This window comes from Alligator mississippiensis, chromosome 1 (genome assembly GCF_030867095.1).
Source record: "Alligator mississippiensis isolate rAllMis1 chromosome 1, rAllMis1, whole genome shotgun sequence".
Classification (NCBI taxonomy): Eukaryota; Metazoa; Chordata; order Crocodylia; family Alligatoridae; genus Alligator; species Alligator mississippiensis.
The window spans coordinates 167,861,432-167,885,168 of record NC_081824.1 but is presented as its reverse complement, the minus strand read 5'-3'; the positions used below and the strand labels follow the sequence as shown (position 1 = coordinate 167,885,168).

The window sequence follows — 23,737 nt, the reverse complement described above, 5'->3', positions numbered from 1 at the left end:
CCTAGCCCTCTCCTACTGAATTACACTCCTCAGGTGAGACTCAGAGGAATTCCTACTTTGTAGATCCTGGTAGGATTCAGGCATGAATTAGGCATCCTAATGCTGTTCTCTGCCCTGCTAAGGTTGAGTTACTACTACTGAGCATGATCAGAAACAGCATTTTAGGTGCCTGGTAAAATTCCTGGTAAAAAGCTCAACAAGGGTAAAATCCTAATTTGGTTTTATGTGCCTAAATCCTGCGTAAATTCCACTTTAAATAGTTAAATCCTTTTGTGGATGTGAGCCTAATTTTTCAGGTGAGCATTTGCAATAGATCAAAAAAGCAGTAAATCTACACTTTGAATCAGAATCTCTTCTCACAGCTATTGAGCAGAATCTAGCATTATTTAATGCTGATCTCAGATGCAATGTGGCTGTGATGTTTTCACCCTGATAAACAGGGATTTCCACTGATGACCAGAATACAGACATTTACAGATGCAACAAACTGTAAAAATGTGTGCTCACTTGTTGAGTTCAACTGTTTTCCATGCAGATTAACAACACAATGGGATTTCAACTGGGCCAAGGACAAATTCATACAGGTTATTATGGTTATCTTTTTATTTTTGTGTAAGCACCAGATCCAAAGTCATTGACTCAACAAAAGTCTATTTACTGACTTATGGTGGATTATGCATTAGGCCTTCACACATCTAATGTAGTTTTGACTAGAGCGTGGAACCTCCTCCCACACCTTACTTTCCTTCAGGCTGTAGCATTGCCCATGGTAAGTACTGAAACAGAGACCTCATCTTGGCACATAAGTAAAAGAGCAGTAGTAAGATTGCTGGCTTTCTTTCTGTATGTAAAAATATGATGGTTCAATGCAGGCAATAGTGTTGCAATACTATACCCTCTGTAAGGGCATTTAAAAATTCTCTTTGTCATTTTTTTTTTAATTTCATTTAGAAATCCACAAAACAAAAACAATGTTACAACTATTTCCTCATGTTTACAATCACCAGTTAGATAGGCTTGAGTTAATTTTCAACTTTTCTGAGTTCTGAATGTCTCTTTATATCAACATTTTTTTCTGGACAGGTAACTCACCTCAGTAGGGTATTGAATGTAAGGTGTAATGGTCTAAACTGTTCACCATTTCCAGGAGGCATGGGAAATAAAAAGGAATTAAGTATTAGCTTACAAAGCACATTAATGGAACATTACATTTTCTGAAAAGCAATTGAAAAGCACTAAGGAAGTAAGGAAACTATAAACTGTGACATATGTGCATGGACCATCAAAGCACAGAACATCCAGAAGTTCAGTTATGAAAGTACATACTCTTCTCCATATGCTGATTCTCCATTAGAATTACCTCCCTTAGGTTTGAATGAAGCAAAAATTCATTTGCTAATCTAAAATCCCAAAAGAAAAGAAGTATGTTGCTGATAATGAAATCTTAGTTTTGTTAGGTATAAAAGGGGTGCTGTCAGGACCATCTCCTGCAGTACTTACTTGTCAGTATTCCTTCTCTCCATCAAGCTTGGTGACGTGGTGATGTTACCAACATCAGAAAAGGAAGGTATTTTCAGTTTACATTTTTTCTCACACTTGTACCACAAAAGTCTGCTTTTTTCTCAGCTACTTGCACAATTTAGAATGAATCCTGGGTATTCAAGACTTGTATCACAACAATTCTGGTGTAAGAATTATTTAGGGACTCTTAATATTAAATTGTATAGGCTCCATCCGAGTGTACTTCTGGCTGAATAACCATTTGTCTAAAAGAGCATGAGGTTTTTCCCCTATAGTATTTTCTGGAAAGTTTCTTCCTTCTTTCTTCTCAAGAAATCTTTGTTTTTGAAGCCAACTGTCTTTCATCACAGCAGTTGAGATGTGTTCTTCTTGTTCTGTGCTTTTTCCCAGCTGTAACAGGCCCTTGGCTGTTTCTAATACTGCTCTTACAGGGTATCAGTCTGTTTTCCAGTGTTTTCCCACCCTGCTGTTTATCAAACTTAGCCTCCATATTTTAAGGGATATATAATTATTCATCCATTTCTCCTTGTTTCTAAAGCTTTAAAATTCCTGTAAAGAGCCAGCTTGAACCTGAGATTTAGATTTCTTCTCATTACTGAGTGCAGTAATGAATGCAGTAATGAGTTTTCCCATTGACTTCAAAGTGACCAGAGGTCACAAAATTCTGAGTGCTTTTGAAAAAACCTCACCCTGTATTTCTAGCTCTCTATCTTGAAATCTAAAGGAAAAATATTTATATGCTGCAATTATATTTCTAAAAAGTGTTACAAAATCATGTAACCACAAAAGCAGATAGCATGAATGGTCTTAAAATTGTATGAACCTGAAGAGAGTGTATTATAAATTAGGGTGATCATACATTCCTATTTGGCTGGGACAGTCCCAGATTCCATACCTTGGTCCCGGCCACTTGGTCAAAACTCTCAGGCCAAAGTCCAACAGGGTGGCAGAATGGCATGATGTGACAGGCAGGCAGCTGGGCAGGCACAAATGTTATTTTTCTAGCTCTACAAAGTTTGTAGTGACGCACAAACAACTTGCTATGGAGAAAACCACATATGCAAAAGTCCCTAGCTGGAGTATGACATGGTCACCACAAAGTCTTACTCTTAAGTGAGGGGGCTGAAAGGAGACTGCTCTTTAGCTCCCCCATCCCCAAAAAGAGCCTGTCAAGTGAGCAGGACAGGCTCACTGACAGATTTGCCCAATCATCCATTGCCACCATGGCAATAGCTGATGGGGCTGCCTGGAAATTTCCCACAGCAGCCAAGGCTAATCAGGCAGTCTTCAGCACCAGATAAGCCCCTGCCACTGCTGCAGCCCCATCACCAGTGCCACCCAGGAGCACGGTGACAGACCTGCTCTCAAACCATGAAGACTGCCCAATCAGTCATTGCCACTGCTGAAGCCCATAAGCCATTGCCAATCAGTGGCAATAGCTAATGGGGCTGCTCATAAGCCAGTCGCTGAAGGGCTCTTCTTCGGGGCAAGGAGGGAGACCAGAGCACGCTGAGATACTGAAGGTAATAGAAACCTGGAGAGACTGGTATACACACTACATTTATTGTGAAAAAATGTCCCACAGCAAAGAACTTGCTGTTTGAAAAAGCAGTATTTGTTGCATGACCACCATGTTTGTGACAGATCAGCCATTTCTTAGTATGACAAATGGCATGAACATGTATATGCTTGTATTTTGTCACACTAAAAGAGCATATCTAGCATGACAATATGTAACCTGTGCTTAGGGCCGTGGTTCTCAACATTTTCAGAGTTAGGGCACCCCTCCACCACCTTTTTGAATGTGGTAGCACCCCTTGTTGAGAACCACTATTGATGCTGCCTCAACTTATCCCAGTGCTTCTCAACTGGGTGTGGCTGCCTCCAAATGAAATTCCCCCACATATCAGTCCAGGAAGAGCTGGGACACATGTTCATGCCCTTGCTGCATTACAGCTCTCTGATAACCCTAACACAAAACAAGAGAGTTGACTGGTGCTGTAGCCTTTATTATAACCAGCACTTTCTATACTCCTCCCAGAAACAGAGGAACTGTCCTACATGCCTCTGTTTCTGTGAGGGTGGGGGAAGGTAAGTAAACCTGGTAAGAAATATCTATAGGGAAGGCCTTTGCAGGGAGACTTACACTATACAAAGGAGCAAAATTAGGACACAGGAGTCTATGCTTAAATTTCCGTGACCAGACCCTGTCTAACTGTTTTGAGGGAAAAGAACAGAAGAGCTGAGAGGACAGCTTCTTCTGAAGTGAGAGAAGAGAAGGCTGCTTTTGGAGTGCATGAGACAGTGTGGATGAACTGATTACAACTGGAACGCTCCCTGGGAGCCCACAAGAAACCCTGGGTGTACTGGCGAAGGACTGTGACACTCCTGCAGGGTAGCAGGATAGTAAGTATCGCCTCTTACAGAAAGAGTGGACGGTTAAGACCTGTTTCTACTTTGATTTGTTTTTTCTTATATCCCTGCAGATTATGCTTTGTATTCAGCAAATAAGGGGAAATTCAAATCTCCCATCCAATTCCACAGCTTTGCTGCTGGTTGGGCCCACAATAAGATAGGTTACCTTAATTTCTGTCTTTTCTCAAGACCTTACCTTGGCCACTGGAACACTGGACATGAGCAACAGCTTACCTTCCCTAATCATGTTACAACACCCAATGTCAGATCAACACTATGCTGACCTATAGACATGGGCACCTCTTATATGTCTAGTGGAATAAGGATTACAAATATTTTTCAAACTAGACAAAGCTGTAATTTATCAATCTCAAAGAAGCTTGACCAAACTAACTACTACTTCAGAAGAGAACACAGGACACAGTAAGATTGCACACGAGAAAGATTCATCAATATAATCAAAACTCGGAACTCACAAACCAGCTCAACCAAAAATTAAATTTTCCTAAAACAAATGCTGGAAGTGAGCCACAGTGTTTCAGTAAAAGCAGTCTGAGAACTGACCGTGGTTAAAATATACTGTTAAAGCTAATAGTGCCTTGTGTTTTCCTTGTCAAATGCATGGATACTGGTAGCAGAATGGGACCTGATACAGTTTTTATCAAATGTGAATTTTGTGATTGAAAAATGCACTTCTTCAAGTCATAGGTTTTATCTGCTTAGTCTACTTGAATATAACAACTGATTAAACTGCAGCAAGTTAAAGAAAAGCAACTGTTATTATGTTGCTATTTCTACATTTCGCATTTATGTTTTCATTTAAATCAACTAGATTCACTATAAAATATCCAGTCAGGAGTGGAAAACCTCATTCCACACAAAATCTTATGTACATCTCCACATCCTTGACCTAACCTACTCTTCAGCATCAATGAAACTTAAATTTCCTATCTTGGGGAAAGCTCCAAAACTTGACATGGTTGATCCAGCATACAAACTGTATGTATTTGCTCAATAGTATTAGTGAATTGTGACATTGATTATGATATTTGTTTTATCGTAACTTCCTTTTCAGGCGCCACATTTGCAAAGGAAAATTTCTGTGAAGTCAAGTTTTATAAAAGCAAGTCAGCAATCTATTCTGCCAGTTCTCCAGACTTCCTGAAATTGGAATAACTGCATCTTGATTTGCTTGGATTAGATATTTGGAAGATAAAAGCTGAAATGCCTGCATTTAAATCATGGATACATAAGAGAAATTGTAAAGAATCTGAAGAAGTTCTAGGCACTGCCAAGGAATTAAAGGAGGCTTTCCCGTGCATTTTTAAACATCTATACAGTACTTATTTGGAGCAGCAACTGCAGCTTGTGAGAATTCTTTTTCTTGGTTGAAAAGAATTTTATCACACCAAAAAGTGAACATGACCCATGAAAGTGTTACCCGGGTGGCGGCCCAATAGTTGCCACCCCTGCCCAATATCAGGGATGGTGTGGTGAGAGTGGGGCAGGGCTTCCAGCCAGCATCAATTTACTTTCCAGCCGGCCCCTGCTGCCCACAGAGCAGCCCATGGTCCCAAGAAGGTCTAACACTTAACTGAGTTAACTATTTACACTTTATTTACAAAACAATAATAGGAAAGGTTACTTACAAGTGAACTTAAATGGCATAACCAGAATCACAAAACAAACCAGAATGCATTAGTCAACCCTTGACTCGAGAACCACAGGTAGGGTAACTAGCAGCTTTCAGCCACTGCTGAGATGCTACCACAAGGAATCAAGGTGGTCACTCTCAGCAGCTCCAACAGGCTTCCCAATAAGTGACAGACTGGAACAGGTTAAGCTCTTCTGGTCTGCAGCAATCAAATTGTAACAAAACCCAACCTCCCAAAGAGGCTGAAGGGCAACCCTCAGTGGCAACCAAAAAAAGCAAGCAACAAGCAACAAAGTAGGGTCCTGCAGCAATCAGCATGACCCAAGCACAAAGCTCAGGGACTCCATCCGATGACAATCAGCTGCAGAATAAGGGACAGGACTGAGTCCCCTCTGGGGCAGTCAGTGGAAGAGGGTCAGCAGCACAGGCAGCTCCTAGGGGTCATTACTCTAAACCCCTGTTCCAGATGACTGGCCAGGCACCCCACACACCTCACGGCTCACCAATCCCGTTCCAAGCGCCGGCCTGCGCCCCAAGCTCCTGGGGACCCCTGTCTTGGTGCTCTGCTGCTCATCAGGATCCTAATGCCTTGCCTGCTACTGTCCCGCTTCCCCAGGGAAGGTAAGGGGTTTCCTCAACTCACCGTCCCAGCAATCTGCTCTGCCTGCGCTCCTGGCCACTGTTTCTTCTCCACAGTGGAGTGGGGTGCTGACTGCCACCCCTAGCCTCGAAATGCCCAGCACGTCCAACACACTGCGATGGGGCCTTGGGGCACCAGCTCTCTGCCCCAAGCCCTGGCCACTGCTCCCTCTCTGCTGCAGGGCTAGAGGCACGGCCAACTGCTGCTGCCTTCTTCTCCCAGGGCCTTCGAGGCTCTTCAGAGGGGTCTGTTTGCTCCCTCTGCTTTCTTTTCCCCAGTGGAATTCTCTCCTCGCCAGGCAATAAAGTCAAGCTCTGTTTTGCATGCTCTCTCTTTCTGGCCCCATGATTCTTGCACTCCTTTCCACTTGCTGCCCCAGTTTCAACAGGAGGGATGGAAAAAGCCTTCTGCCCTAGCTAGTCCATAATCTGGTGGTTAGACCACTTTTATAGGAAGAGATACAGATTCAATCCCACTTCTAGCTGAAGCGAGCCAAGATACCAGGTTCCCTACTTCCTTAGTAAGTGCTCCATGACGCTATGGGGCTAAAAGGTGAGTAACTCCTCCTCCCACACTTAAAGATACAGACAGACAAGGTACACCACGAAGGTAAATGCAAGGATTCAAGTAGAGTGGATTAGGATCACGTTTAAGAGACTTGGATGCAAACTAAGTACCATTTACACACTGTAGAGGCAGAATAAGATCTGTGCTGCTGCTCCCTGTTCCCTCATTTCAGTGCTATGGGCTTATTGTATCCAGAGGCATCTGTAGTTTAATCTGCAATAGTTTAGGTAGTAACACACTGATTAGACAGAAGGGAGAAAGGGAGTGACCTTAAAGTATAATCACTTCAAACTGCAACAATCATTGTATGTGTATATAATAGCGCACTGTATATATTAAATGACTGTTGTAGATTGCTATAGTATATATACATTTCAATTAAAACAAATTAAAGAAATCTTTTTTAGATTATCATCAATACAACATTGAACCTAATTTCAAAAGTTATGAAACGTTAGAAGTTGATGGTTGCCTAAGCAGCTTCAATTCCCTACATTTGAACAATGAATGAGGCACAAGTCCTATGTGACCATGCAATTAAAGACTGTAGTATAACGCATATGACAAAGGGGCTGAGTTAAGACTACATGGACAGTCTTAAACCTGACATTTCTTTATGCTTCCTACTTTTGCAATCTAAATAATGTTATTTTCAGGTATGGTTTTAAATGTAACTCCTGAGAAGTTTTATAGACAACGGTGTAAACCCCCTCCCCCCCAAAAAAAACAAACAAACAAACAAAAAAAAACAAAAAACCAACAAGCCCTGCTAGGTGAAACTACAACAAAATCTCCATCATGAATTATCACACACCTTCACCACTACAGCATATACTTCATTTGCTTTTATAAAAAATGAGAGATGGACCATCTGATTCAGTCACTAAGTCTTAGCAGTAGCAGGAAACCCAGCATTTCACATCTAACAAATTTTAAATGCTAGTATCACGTCCTTGAGAGCTCACTGAATTTTGGTCGCTACTGGCAAGGCATTCAAAAGACGTCAACAATGCAATGCAATGCAATGCAATGCAAGATTCTACAATGCAATTCAAAATTTTAAAAATAGACTCAGAAAAGTTTGAGCAAGGTTCAAAACCCAGCTGTAATCACTAAAAAGACACTTACTTCACTCCTTGAACTACTCAGTAAATCCAGGCTCTGAAACTGGGCAAAGAAACCAAATACCTCTAGCTCAGAGATACAGGGGCAGTGTTCTACCAGGAAATGCTTATGAACTGCTTGAAAAATACTCAGCATGGCTCCTTTTAAATCTATGTATAGCTTAATCATTTTATGAAAGCTGGCCCAAAGATCACAACCTCCAGCAACAGTATCCAACCTTAATGAAGCCAAAACCCCAAAACAGCTGTATATGCTCCTCTAATAGCAAACCTCAGAGAGAAATAGAGATGTTGGAAGTGCCCTTCCTTGCCCCATAATCCATAACTTACCCAGTTTTTCTTCTACCCACTCTCCAATGAAAGCTGCCAACTAACTACAAAGAATAATTTGCCCCTTGTTACTCCAAATGCTGGTCTGATGAACTAAATGTGGTTCACCAGACCAGGAATCCCAGCAGCCAATGAATTACATGTTTGCCAACAGAGGCAAAAGCCTCAGAAAAAAAGAGCTGGTAATTCTGCTCCTCAGACATCTTTAAGGTTCTTTCTTGTCACATTTCCCTGCCACTTCCCAAGTCAGCCTGACCTGAAGACAGATTTGTCTTCAAGTCTAAATAAAGATATTCAGAGGCATTAGGAGGAGGTTAACTTGGTTCAAAATGGCTGCTCAATATCAGGTAAGTCAGGATGGGGTGGCTAGCAGGGGAGTTGGGGGTTCAGCAGACTGGAGGGGAGTCGGGGTCCACCAGTGCATGGAGGGGAAACGTCACCTATGAGAGTTGAGGGGGGGCAGGCACAACCTGCGGGTGGGGGGGCAGGTGTAACCCACAATGGGGGGGGAGGTGCAACCCACAGGTGGGGTTGGGGGGCAGGTGTGACCTGCAAGTGTGGAGGGAACAGGTGTAAACCACAGGATTTTGCTAGGATCCAAGAGTGTGTCTGGTGGGATCAGGGTAGCTCATGGGGTCTATAGGAAGATCAGGGGCTACTATTAGCCCTCCAACTCCCCAGCAAGCCTACACCCCTATCCTTCCCCCCCACCTCCCCCATGGGGACTTACTTACTTGGCTCTACCAGCAGTGAACACTGATAAAGGCAGCTGCACCTGGAGCGGTTTGTGTGATAGGTTAAGAGGGCTGGCTGTGGGGGGGGAGCAAGGGGACGGAAGGGGACAAAATAGCTCAGTGTGGGAAGGGCCATGAAAAGAGCAGCCCTGGGGCTGGGGCCAGTGGCTGAGTTTTTCCAGCTCCAGGGCTGCACAGATTTATTTTCTTTGACATTTTGCAGCACAAAGGGTACTGAGGTTCTATCCTCTGGTTTCAGTGGTGATGTGTAGGGGGTGCACATGCACCCCCTGAGAGCACTGGTGCACCCCGACAGCCAGCATTTCCTGCTTAGGTGATGGGGCAGGCGAGAGCACTGGTGCCCCCTCTGAGAGCACTGGCCAGGGAGTGGGGGTGCTAGAAGAAGTGATCCCTGCGGCCTCCCCGCAACCAATCGCACCGACAGAGGGGTGGGGGGTGTGCCCCCGTGGCCGATAGTGGTGATCCAGTCAGCATGATTGGCTGTGGGGGAACCCCCCCCCCCCAGTCAGTGCAATCAGCCATGGCCCTCCCCCCCCATCACTGACTGGCCAATGGGGGGGCAAGTGCCCCCCCACAACTCAGGAGGTACCGGTCGCCCATGACTGGTTTGACCTAAATCAAATAAGTCTGATACAACATAGATCCAGGTTTATCTTAAACCGGGCTGTCCAATTTTTAGATCAGTTTGTGTGCATGGAAATTCTATACAGTTACAGGTTTAGACTGATTGCCGATCACTGAGACCGGGTCTATAAGTGTAAGGTTGGCACTGGGACAAGCTAAGTTTAAATCAGGTGGCCATTTTGAACTCGATTTAACCTCGCCAAATGTATGTATTTAGCCCAAAGGTGTACCAGGAGTGGATCTGATCTTGAAACAGTTTCAGCTTATATGGACAGATCCCACTCCACCCATTTGGCACCTAAATTAACTTCCTCTTAATCTATTCTATCCACCTCAAGCCACTGAAAAACAATTAATGCATCTATTTTTGCAACATGTTGTCATCTTAGCCATAGCACTGAGTTTCAAAAAAGCAATAAGGAGGAGGAGGGCCTACCCAGCTTTTGTATTAACAGCTTTTCAGGGATGCAAACAGGGTGGACTAGGATCACATTTCAATGCCTAACAGGTGGATTGGGATCTAGCCCCAAATCTCTCCCCTTCACATCAAAGAATGAAAACTACTCACAGAATTTCTGAAATGTATTTCAACTATTGCCTTAGCTGTCAACTGCTTGGTTAAAAATATAAATATTTCCTGATATGCATTGTCTTTGTGTTGTATAGTTTTTGTTTTGATTTGTTTTAAATATTTATAATTGAGGAGTATACTTTATCTACTATTTGGGCAGCCTGCAAGGTCAGCTTGCAAACAGGATTTTGTGTTGAAAACAGAAAGGCTAAGAAATCTGACACATACCACCCTGAATTTCTAAAAAAGGTTTTTGACCTCTTATATTTTTCATAGGCATATTTTCCCTTACGCAGAATTATCATAATAAAGCCTCACAATACCTAAAGTATCTTTAAAAAAAGAATACAGTTTAGCTGAAAAAAACCCAAAATACTAAAGCTAGATATAATATTAATTAGAGAATTAGTATAGTATCTTCAAAAATCTATGAATGACACCAATTCCTTTTCCTTTCTTTTCTTTCTTTACTCTGTACTTGTGATTATTTTCCTACATGTATTTCTGGTTACAGTGTGGCAGGCAACTTCCATAGTTCTCCCTTCCGCACACTCAGACCAGACAATCTGCTGTTCTGCAGTAACTGCTAACTAGAGTTCACGCTCAGAAGCATGAGTAAAATTCAAGTATCCATATTTTATAGCCTGATTTACCCTATATGTCCTGTGAGTCTGTTCTACATCACCTAGTTATATCAACTGTAGCTGATAAACTTGTACTTATGAAACTGCTCTCAGTTACATCCAAAGCCTAGTAACTGCACCAAGACCTCATTCCTTTCAGATCATTGTGACTGTTATGTCAGCTTACGCTGGCCACCAATATCCTTCTATCTTGGTTCTGCATTTGATTGAACTTTCCCTCATCATTTACTATATACATTTTAGCATTCTTTATCTTTACAAACAAAAATGTATCTTTACTAATAAAATTTATCTGCACAGTGGCTTGTGCCTGGCTCTTAGTATGAGTCCCATTAGAAGGTAATTTGATAATATTATATTATAATATTATATGTTGAGGGGATTACTGTTCCTTTGTCTCTGTGAAATTAACAATGAATAAAAAACTTGAAAAGGTAGGCTCCATTTTATGATGTCTCCCCCGCCTTGCACTACTGCCAGGAAGCCCAGTATATGGCTTATCCATTTTCCATCTATTTTTCATTAAACAATGGATTTCCACAACATGAAAGCCTACATATTGATTAGTTTCACTTGAGTTTTCATGGACTACCCCACTTTAGGCTGCTCCTTTTGCTCAGCCATGGGACTGAAGTGTTTTGCTTGGTTCTGCCTAATGTCTTCTACGTACCACGATCACCCTGCACTCTCCTGATCATGAGCGCACAGTGCTCTTTTTCTCCTTGGTTAATGTAACCCAGAGTCTAGTGCACTTTTCTGCATACTAGAGGATGGCCACACCCTATAATTATATTTAAATTGTCAAGAATTCAATCAAAAAATGCCAAGAGCTGAAAGAGACATAAGAGTGAAATTGCTAAGGTACTGAAAGAGAGTAGCAAGATGTTATATACAGCCTTCAAATGGTTTATCCTTAGACTGTGGTGATTTTTACTGTAAGAAACTACTACTTGTAAAACATATAAACTCCTCAGCCTCAGATGCTAATAGTGCAGGAATGGAATTACTTAAGGAGTTAATAAATAACAACGCAGGAGTCTGACATTTCAAAACTACAAATATTTTAACTTGTAAATAAAGATCAGGCAGAATGTGCTTGTTTTTAATAAAAGGGTCCATTAACTGACTATGTGGCACACCCTTTGTTTGAAATGCTACAAAGTAATGCAAGTCTAGTTTCCAAAGCTAAAAAGCCTAAGATAGGATGTCACAAATGAAAATAAATATTTTTAAACTGGTTAATCTCAAAAAGAACTTTTAAGCCATTAAAATGCAAGTAAAACAACTGTCATTTTTAAAAAACATGTGCTGCAAAATGTCAAAGAAAAAAAAACTGGACACGCTTTTGCCGGAAATTGTATCTAAAATAAACTAACACATGAAACAGAAGTTTTGGCTTCCCTCATTATTCTCCAATCTGACAATTATCAAGATTGTACATAGTTTGGAAACTTTTCCTGCTAATAATACAGAATAACAATGTAAGATTTCAGAAAAGAAACAGATACTTAAATTTCATGAAGCTGTTTAACATAATTTACATGGTGTACGTGGGTAGAAGAGATGTGGCTTTTGCTGAATGCAACCTGGTCAGAATCTCAAACTGCTTCTTGGTGAATGTGTAACCCATCAGGAGAATCCTAAGTTGAAAGGTAGACATTATTCACGTGGTCAAACTAATTGGGAAAGAACATTTATACGACACAAGGAGATATATAACACACAGACTAAATCAAAAGATTTATACTACCCTTCACACATTTATTGACTTTGAATCAAAGTAACAGGTGGCTGTATTTTAAAATGAAAGGAATGCAGAAATTATGCAATTTTTTTAACTTTATAGGATCCTTTGCCTAGCACTCTTACCAGTTTATTGCTAAATTAAGTATTGGCTATTATTTCAATTAATCTTTTTAAAAATTATTTAAGGCAAGGTAGAAAGAGAGAGAGAAAAAGATCTGACTTAAAACCTTTATCTTTGAAGTTTTGATTTCATTATAAAGTTAGCAATAAAGCCTTGTTCTATACTATAGCAGGTATCAGCTATCATATTTCCCTTATTGCTCAGCTGAATGCTTCCAACTTGCTAGTATTACTGTTTCAGCTTATTTGATTTCTACAAAACATAACTACTCAACCAAATTGCAGCAATCAATAAAAAAAAAAAATTCCTCTAAAATTTCAGATTTTAAAAGCAGCAACTATTTTCTGTGCTGAGAATACACTCTAAAAGTCTCTAGATTTTAGAAGCCAAACTGGATCCATAAGTCATATACATGGCCGCTTTGGGTTTCTCCACAATGGTAGTAGTGTTTCCTGATAAAATGGGACTGAGCACACTTTACCTACAAAAGCCTGTAATCTCACTTCAAGCCCAGCCACATACCAACAGGGCCAAACCAGGCCTGTCCCCAGTCTCCCCTCTCAAGCATGCTGGAGACCAAGGACTCAAGAGCAGCCTCAGAGAAATGGCTCCAAGTATCTTCACAGGCATATTTCCAGGTTAGGAATAGGCTTGCAGACATGGGTACACAAGGTGTGCTTGGGCCCATCCCAGCCAAGATACAGCTGCTGCAGCCTAGACAGACTCTTTGGTGGAGCTCTTATATACAGCTCTTATTAGTCAAGCTCAAATGGCTTTAGAAAGGAAGTCAATATCATTATCTGTGTTTTACAAATACGGAGAAGGTCAACAACAGATCCAAGAATAGAGCCTACCTATACTGAGAGATAACCCAGTGCACTGTCCACAAAACCAAATATCTATCATGACTGAACATGTCAAGCCATAGAGCATGTTTTGATTACTTGCCTTCCAAGCTTACTAGGACCAGAGAATTTTCAACCAACTCTGAAGAAGAATGTTGTTTCTCCAACAGACAACTCACTGATGGGCTGAATAGGTCTTTTCAATTCCCATTACCCTCAATAACCTTGCAATAACTTGTTCATGTGTTCATGTCCTAATTTACAAAAGACCTATAACAAATGAAGCAAATATGAAACAAAAATAAGAGCTACAGTGTTGACAGGTGGCCTCTTGTTAAGGCTGGCAGCTGCTGCAAAGAGCTACTTATAGTATACAACACTAGATCTTTTCCTTCATCATAGTATCTGACAACAGATTGGTTTGGTGGCAGCTTAATGGCTGGTCCAAGTTCCTCCTACACTGAGAAAAAGTCTTGTTATTTTAGAGGTAACATGGTCACATATGAGGCAAATTGTCTGAATTGGTGGATAGCGAGAAAGATTCTGAGGGAAGGAGAGCAAAGGGGAAGTCTTTTCCTGCTAGAGTTTTGACCAGCATCAGTCACAGAGGGATGAAGAAAACTGTATAAAAAATACATGATTGCAGACCATGATCTTTATGGCTGATTGGCAGGGAAGGTCTGGTTCCATTATTGATGGAGATTGCTAATACCATATTTTTTATTCTATATAACACACCCCCAAATATTATATGGACCGTGTTCTTGAAAGGTGTTACAATAAAAAAAAATAAAAATCCAGAGCTTTGGCTACAGAAAGCAGGGACAGAGCCTAAACTTCAGCTGACTAGCTCTCCCTTCCCTGCTTAACTAAAAGCCTAACTGCTGCTGAAGACTGGTCTCCATGGGTGGACCTACGATCTTGAAAAGAGCTAAAGATCTGTGAAATACAAGAAGAGACCAGAAGCCCTAGCAGACAGCAAAACTGCCCTAAAAAAGGTTAGCTTGATTAGTGGAATGACTATTAAAAAGGAAAGGTGATTTTTGACACTGTGAAGTGAAGAACAATTAACTCAATGGCCCACTGACTCCCTTAGCTGCTGTGCTATGGAGCAGGAATCAAAGCAGGGTGCTTCCATCTTGGGCAAAAAGATCAGCTTCCCCGGTTAATACATGCATCCCAATTTTGGGGAGTGGATTTTGGGGGAAACGATACGTGCTGTATGCAATAAAATATGTATGTCTGTTTGGGAGGGTAGATTGACGATTACTTTGAAGGAACTACTGGTATAGCTTTTGCACAAGGAACCGTCACCTGATGTTGACAATCTGACTAAATGCCATATGGAAAAATGGTGATTACTCGGGTTTTTGGATGGTATATTTTGTTGTCTTGAATTACCAGCTGGGGATATTAATTTAATTTTGCTGAGTGTTATGCTGACAGGTGGTTATTCTTGTGCGGGTTGAGATTCTAACTAACTGTCAGTGCGCCAAAAGCCACGGAAAAGTACTTGAGGTTTTTGCTTTTAAATATAAAGACACAAATACTATATGCATTGACAAAGCAGTGAATTAAACAATCACCTCTATGCAGAAACCACATTAAGACCTTTTCAGTTACTCACAAAGGTACCTGACTCTTTTCCCCCCACTAAATTCACAGCACAAATTGTTTCTTTCCACCATAACAGATTGAAAAGAGGAAGATTGCTGAGAGCAAAACGCAAGTAAGTGCCTTTAGCTGCCCAAGCTGAGTGGCTGGTTGTTTAACTCCAGGCACTTTTTTTCCTAATCAAACCACCAGACACTCTCTAATACCTAACTCATAATTCATTACATTTTTCACCCTTCAGCCAGAGATTGTCCTTGAGCTCCACACACAATGCGATGTGAGCCAATACCACAAGTTGGGCACCTATACAATCTTTCTTTATAAATACAAACTAGAAATTCTCATAAAGTCTCTTTAATATGTAGAAGTGGATAAATGCATCATAAATTAAATAGAGGAAAAAAAGTCACCAATGAGGCTGCAATTGTGGCTGCCAGCTTTCCAGGGAATGTTGTTCTGTCCATCATACTGAAGGAAAGGATCTGTCAACTTAAACTATGCTGTACCTAAAACTAACAGTGTTCACAGAGTATCTTTTATCTCAAAAGAAACAACCACCTAGAGATGATTCCAACGATGAGTCAAGTTCAATTTTTAATTTATCCAGGAAAACTGTCTCAACAGAAAACTGTGCTAAATTTTGGATGTCTTGCTTGTATGAAAAATTATCTTTCTATTCTTTTGATTTTTATCTGTTTTGGCAGGTTAGTGCCATGCAGATGTAAGATCAAATATTTCCAAGATTTGAAACTATTTTCTGAATGCTATTATTTGCAGTTTTACTCACACTGGAAAGGTGATGCAAGTTGATCCTGGCCCATTCTTAGAGGCAATGAACCCTCAGTGGATTGTTCTCCTGAAATCACTTTTTTTACTGGATAATATTTGGGCTTGATCACATATTCCTGTGTTTGACCATGATGAAGATTCATCATCAACATCTGAGATGAAAGGGGAATCATTCTGTTTTAGGGAAACAAGAGAAAGAGGAACAGAATATAAATTAACAAGTAAAACATGAAGGCAAATTGTAAAATGTACAAATTATAAATAATGCTTCTATACTCATTTTATTATCTCAAAATAAAACCTGGGGAAATTCCTGGATCAAAGACTTTAGTTCTGAAATAAGCATCTTTTCAATGCATTCTACCATGTCATGATTTTAGCATTTTTATGGTCTTGTCAGCTAAAGTCTATCATACAAAGGGGATCTTCCAGGTTGGTACAGACGCTTGTCATATTCATAAGTCAGTATCCAGATCATTCAACAAATTCCAAAAAAAAGGAGAGAAATCTGCCACTGCCCTCCCCCTTCCTTCCCCCTTCTGTCCCTGTCCACCCCCCCATACTCCCACCTCAAATCCCTGAATTAGAACTGAACTTTGGTGGAACAAAGGGCTTGCCAGACTGGACAGACAAAACAAATTGCATGTACGCCATTTTCATGGTTCCCTACAGTGGCTAATATCAAATGTTTCCAATAAAGATATAAGAAGTCTCTAACTTCCCCACTGCAGTCAGATTCCCTGCTCTTTCCTCACCTCATTCCTCTGACTGTTTTGTAGAATTCTTCCACTCTTCTCTCTCCTCTACCATTAACTCATACCACTCATTCTCATCACAAGTTCTGTCTGTCCATCTAACTCTTGTTTACTTTCCCAATCCACCTTTTTTGCTTCTGCTCCTCTTCTGCTAAACACCTCTGGCAAAGGCCCTATAACTGTGCGGACTTCTTCCACTACACAACTCAGGTCCCGGCTCCGGCGCGAGATGCACGGGTGTAAGCCCGTTGCGCCCCCATGAGCCCAGGGACCCCCCAAGAGACCCCAAGACCCCCAACAAGCCCAGCCTGCCTGCAGGTAAGCAGGGGCCCGTGGTGGGAGAGATGTAGTCCAGCTGCAGGGAGGCAGCTGAGTGGAGCCGAGGAGGATCACCACCCCCCCAGCTCCTACTTGGCTCAGCCCCCCAGGGAGCCACATGACTGGGCTCCCAGCGTGTGAGACAGGGTGTAGGGGGGCACTCATCTGTCCCCCTCCTTCAGTGGGGGGGAGGGACCCCCCAGCCCCCCGAGAGCGACACGGCACTGGTGGGCCCTTCTGCGCACGTGAGTAGTTTAAAAAGAGCCCAGCAATGGCAGAAGCCACACTCAGGTCCTGGCTCTGGCACGAGACACACAGGTGCAAGCCTGTTGTGCCCCCATGAGCCCAGGGACCCCCCAAGAGACCCCAGGACCCCCAATAAGCCTGGCCTGCCCACAGGTAAGCAGGGGCCCGTGGTGGGAGAGAACGTAGTCCAGCTACAGGGAGGCAGCTGAGCGGAGCCAAGGAGGGTCACACCCCCCCTCCCCCTCCCCCGGCTCCTATTTTGCCCAGCCCCAAAAAGAGCCGTGCGACTGGAGCCTCGTGAACAGGATGTGCAAACAGGTGTGCTTCTGGGCCTGGCACGCAAGTTTAGCGAGGGAGTTTGCGCAGAAGGGTGAGCGGGAGGGACTGAGGCCCTGCCAGTGAGCCCTAGGGAAGGCAGTCCTATCAGTAGCCGGCCTACCAGCAGCACAATGCAGATAAGCACATGCTGTTCCCCTCGGGTTCCCTTGGAGTCTGCGGCCTGCCCCTCTGGCACCTCAGAGGCCTCCACCCAGATGGAACCCATGGTTCCGGGCTCCACGCAGACGGAGCCTCTGGCTCTCAACTGCAGGGGCTGCCTGGCACATTTCCAGGTTCCTGGGACCGGGAGCATGGCCACCTTCCCTTGCAAGGTTTGTTCCACTTTGGAGTCTCTGGGGGGCCAGATAGAGGAGCTCCAGGATGCAGTCCAGAGACTGCGTGCCATCAGGGATGGTGAGCAGGAGACAGACTCCTACTGCCAGGCCCTTCACCCCCTGGAGGCAGAGGGTAGACCAAGGTCACCTTCCAGGACAAGGGAGGACTGGGGGATCTCCCGTACTGTCCAGCCAGGGGATTGGACCAAGGTGGACAAGGGCCTCAAGGCCCACCGCACCAAGGTCCCCTCCCCTCTGGCGCTTTGCAACAGGTATGAACCTCTTGCAGCCCTAGTAGAGTCTGCAGAGATGCCAGCTCCTGCAGGCAAGGGAGGATCACCCATCCCTACTCTCCCTAAGATGAAACGCAGAGTGGTCGTCGTGGGAGACTCCCTCCTGAGGGGGACTGAGGGGGTAATCTCCCGCCCCAACCCCCTAGCCTGGGAGATCTGCTACTTCCCAGGGGCCCGCATTCAGGACATAGCAGAGAGGATCCCAAAGATTATCTGGCCCTCTGACCACTACCCTATGCTCCTTATCGATGTGGGTGCGAACAACACGGCTCAGAGCAATCCCAGCCAGGTCAAGAGAAACTACAGCACTCTGGGACTGGGGCTAAGGGGGTTGGGGGCGCAGGTGGTCTTTTCCTCTCCCAGTTGTGGGTCATGGACTGAGAAGGGAGAGACGGGTTGAAGTAGTCAACCAAAGACTGTGGCGCTGGTGTCATCATGAGGGCTTTGGCTTCTACAATCAGTCCACCCTTTGGTGAGATAGCCAGTGGGCTGCTAGGAAGAGATGGCCTCCACCTCGCTCTGCTGGGGAGGAGGCTCTTCTCAGCCAGACTTGCTGACCTGCTCGACCAGGCTTTAAACTGAGCCTGCCAGGGGATGGGGGGACTACCGCCACTGCAAGCCCATTGGGCAGCTTTTGTAAATCCAGCAGGCTAAGGCACTCAAGGGAACCCACTCCTACCCCAGCCCCAGAGCAATCCATAGGGAAGGCAAGGGCCCCCAATGGGACACTTACATGCCTGTACACCAATGCTAGGAGCTTGGGGAACAAACAGGAGGAACTGGTCCTCCTGCTAAACAAAAAGGATTATGATCTCATAGGGATAACAGAGACCTGGTGGGACTCCACCTATGACTGGGCCACAGGTATAGACAGTTATACCTTGTACAGGAGAGATCATGTGGAAAAAAGGGGTGGGGGGGTAGCTCTCCATGTCAAGGACCTCCTAGCTAGGATCGAGAGCTTGACCAGGAATTCACCAGGGAGCTAGCTGAGGCTGCATGCTGCCGGTGCATGGTTGTCATGGGAGATTTCAACTACCCTGACATCTCATGGGAAGAGCACTTGGCCACATCCAAACGGTCACAAAGGTTCCTTGTGTGTGGATGAGCTCTATCTGACTCAAGAAGTCTATGGACCAACGAGAGGCTGCTCGACCTGGTACTGGCAACAGGGGATGACTTGATCAGCGACCTAATGATCAAAGGGAAGCTGGGAGACAGAGACCATGAGCTGATCACCTTCACCATCCGCCGTAAAGCTGGCAAGTCAGTCAGCAAAGCAGAAGTCCTTGACTTCAGAAAAGCTGACTTTGACAAGTTCAGGAGGCTTGTTGGCGAGGCCCTAAGGGACCTCGACACAAAGGGGAGGGGAGTTCAGGAAGAGTGGTTGCTCCTCAAGGGAGCGATCCTGGAAGCTCAAGTAATGTCTATTCTGTCTCGGAGGAAAGGCAGCAAAAGGGCACAGCAGCCCCCTTGGCTCTGCAGGGAACTAGTGGACCTCCTGCATCTAAAAAGAAAGACCTATAAAGGATGGAAGGCTGGATCCACCCCAAATGAGGAGTACTGTGCACTGGTCTGGACCTGTAGGAAGCAAACCAGGAAAGCCAAGGCTGCAACTGAACTCCAACTGGCTACACATATCAAGGACAATAAAAAGTCCTTTTTTCGATATGTGGGGAGCCAGAGGAAAAGCAAGGGTAATATTGGACCCCTGCTAAACCATATGGGTCAACTGACAACCAACACCCAGGAAAAAGCCAACCTGCTTAGCGGGTATTTTGCATTTTTTTTTCACCAGCCCTAAGGGACAGCCCTACTCAAGACATTATGGGACGGCCAGGGCGAGGGAGAATTGTTACCCTTCATCAATGTAGACCGTGTGAAGGAACACCTTGAGAGGCTGGACACCTTCAAGTCAGCTGGCCTAGACAGCTTATACCCCAGGGTACTTAAGGAGCTGGTAAGCACCATAGCTCTGCCACTGGCATGGATCTTCGAGAACTCATGGTACTCAGGCAAACATGGTGCCTATCTTCAAGAAAAGGAGGAAAGTAGATCCAGGGAAATACAGACCCATCAGCCTGACCTCTATTTCGGGGAAGATCTTGGAAAAATCATCAGAGACCACTCTTAAACTGCCTGACAGCAACTTCCTGAGGGATAGCCAGCACGGATTTGTTGCGGGTAGGTCTTACCTGACCAATCTCATCTCCTTCTATGACCAGGTGACATATCAACTGGACAAGGGAGAAGAGATTGACGTCATATATCTTGATTTTAAAAAAGCTTTCGATCTGGTATCCCATGATCATCTCATAGAATACCTGGCCAACTGCGGTCTTGGCTACATCACAGTCCGCTGGCTGGGGAATTGGCTCTGAGGTCAGACCCAGAGAGTGGTAGTTGGCGGAAGTCAATCATTCTGGTGCGCCATGACCAGTGGGGTATCCCAAGGCTCTGTCCTTGGGCCTATTATTTTCAACATCTTCATTAATGATGTGGACACTGGTATCAGAAGCAGACTGGCCAAGTTCGCTGATAACACCAAACTTTGGGGTAAACCGTCCACACCCAAGGACAGGATGGTGATCCAGGTCAACCCTGACAGGCTCGGAAAATGGGTGGATGAAAACCTGATGGACTTCAACTCTGAAAAATGCAAGATATTCCACCTTGGGAAGAAAATCCCACAGCATGCTTATAGACTTGGCAGTGCTACACTTGCTAGCACCATGGCGGAAAGGGACTTGCAGGTCATGATTGGCCACAAGATGAATATGAGCCATCAATGCGATGTTACAGCCATAGATGCTTCTCTAGCAAATCCCAGGATGTCATTCTCCCACTGTACTCAGCCTTGGTGAGGCTGCAGCTGGTGTACAGCATCCAATTCTGGTCTCCACAATTTTAAAAGGATGTGGAGAAGCTTGAAAGACTCCAGAGAAGAGCCATGTGCATGATCAGAGGGCAGGAAAACAGGCCTTATGATGAGTGGCTGAGAGCTATGGGACTCTTCAGCCTGGAAAAGTGCAGGCTCAGGGGGGAACCTGGTGGTTCCCTATAAGTATATAAGGGGTGTGCATCAGGATCTGGGGGAACAGCTGTTCACCAGAGCGCACCATGGGATGACAAGGTGAAATGGTCACAAACTCCTCCAAGACCATTTCAGGCTGGACATAAGGAAGAACTTCTTTACTGTCCGAGCCCCCAAGGCCTGAAACAGACTACCGCCAGAGGTGGTGCAACCACCTACTCTGGACTCCTTTAAGAGTCAATTGGACATTTATCTTGCTGGGATTCTGTGACCCCAGCTGACTTCCTGCCCCTGGGCAGGGGACTGGACTCAATGAACTTCCGAGGTCCCTTCCAGCCTTAATGTCTATGAAATCTATGAAACTGTCACCTCTTCCTGCCAAACAGCACTATTTCATCAACCCAATCTCTCACCTACAATCCCAGTCACTTAGTTGTGCTATCAGATTCCCCTCAGTCCCTCCCGGCACAAGACCCTCCCAACTGTTCAAAAGGAAAACCACCAGGAAAGAATGGTTGCTTTTTCTACTGTAATAGTACTTTTTCTCGATTACATAGTCAGTGCACATTCCACATGTGTCTCGTGCACCAATCAGAAGTTTTTGAACAGTAGTGGCCATTAGGGCATTGCATCCTTTTATGTTTGTGTGAAGATATAAGGGGCAGAGCAGCCACATTCCCTTTGTAACTGGAAGCCTATAACAGCTGATAATTCTCCTCCTCCCCCCACCTGAAAAAATTAAAATGGAGGGCAGACCATAGGATCCACAATGACCACACCTCAAGGAACTACAATTCTGTTGGGTAAGTAACCATTCTTCCTTTAAGCATGTGTCCATGAGCAGCTGTATTCCACTCCGAAAGATGGGAATGGGGGGTGTCAATTGCATCAGTTGAAGAGTGACTCCAGTACTTAACATCTGACCTAGCTCGAAGAAAAGAATGTTTAAAAATGTTCAGTGGTGCTGTTGCCACCTCTGTGTTACTACCTATTGATATGTGCTAAAAGCAAGCAGGAGATGTTGCTTGCACGTCAATGGTATGAGTCTCAATTGATGTTCAATGGGAAAGGCACGCCCACCAGCTGGTAACAATGATATATATATATTTAACCACTGTGAAATGATTTGGGCATAGACAGCTTGACTTTTAGAACACATTCTTGTGCATATAAGCACGTGATGCAAGAGCCTAAATAGTTTGGTTCAATTAATATAACAAAGCAATGACCTTAATATAGCTCATGAGTAATTTATTTTCTCCAAGTGATGACCACCATAGAATCATAGAAAATTAGGGCTGGAAGGGACCTCAGGAGGTCATCTAGCCCAACCCCCTGCTCAGAGCATGACCATCTCCAACCAGATTATCCCAGCCACTGCTTTGTTTAGCTAGGTCTTAAAAACCTCCAAGGATGGAGATTCTACAACTTCTCTGGGTTGCCTATTCCAGTGCTTTATTACCCTCCTGGTTGAGAAGGTTTTTTCTGCTATCTAACCCAGGGGTAAGCAAAATACAGACCATGGGCCAGATCTGGCCTGCCAGGCAATTTCATCTGGCCTGCAGGGTTGGGTGCCTACCAATTCACTGTATTTGGCCTGGACCCTGGCTGCCCCTGCTATGCTCACTCCTGGAGGGGCAGGGTATACTGTGCTTCCACTAAAGGTACACTGATACATTGGTCCAATATCGGATCAGCACAGATAGAAAGAAAGTTTTCTGTATCGGAAGTTGGCCCAACGTGGCCAGTAATTTGTCTGATAAATGCCCATGCATGCCTGCAGCCACAGTGCAGCATGTAGGCAGCAAGGAGCACAGCTGGCAGTGTGAAGTGCTACATGCAGCTGGTAAGTCTGGCGTGGTGGAAAGAGAGGGGGAGGGGGAAGGGGTGTGGTGGGGCAGATCAAGGGCCCCACAGTGAGGGAGGGTATGGGGTTGGGACTGGGGCTGGGGCAGGAGCCAGGGCAGGTTCAGGATGGAGGTACGGCTCATTGAGGGTGTCACGGCGGAGTCCTCTAGGAGGGCCGTGTTCTCCTTGAGGCCCTATCACCGCGCTACTTCGGCCCGAGGGCACCCTCCATTCTCACCCACCACGTCTCGCTGGAATATGTAATAGGGAGGCTGCCTTGTGTTTCCTTGGGCATGTAAGCTCCTGGACCCCTCGTGGGTCGCCCCGTACGATGGGTGCTACTCAAGCACCCCAGGCTTATGGGCTGTGTGTGGCTCCTACCAGCCCCTAATACCACGCCCCAAGCCTCGCAGATGTAATAGACGTTGTTAGGTCTGTACGCCCGCTTCCTGGGCCTCCTCTAAAGTGTAGCCCATGCTGGGCTCTCTCTCTCACACCCAGCCTCTCACTGGGACTCTCCTGATGGTGCGGTCCCGCTCAGGGACTCCCTAGCGGGCCCCGGCCCTTCCAGCCAACCGCACGGGTACCCTCTCTGACCCCGGCTCACCGCGCTGCTACTCCCTGTCTTCT

General features: G+C 44.5%; 1 protein-coding gene across 5 annotated transcripts in view; it reads right to left on the bottom strand.

Annotated features, from left to right (window-relative positions):
* The window catches only part of LTBP1 (latent transforming growth factor beta binding protein 1), a 363,058-nt gene that overhangs the window by 249,892 nt on the left and 89,429 nt on the right, over nucleotides 1–23,737 (bottom strand). For all 5 annotated transcript variants that reach the window (XM_014600068.3, XM_014600069.3, XM_019500580.2 and 2 more), the window contains exon 4: nucleotides 15,959–16,134. In XM_014600068.3, the coding sequence (XP_014455554.2) occupies nucleotides 15,959–16,134 (176 nt within the window). The remainder of the gene's footprint in view (nucleotides 1–15,958; nucleotides 16,135–23,737) is intronic.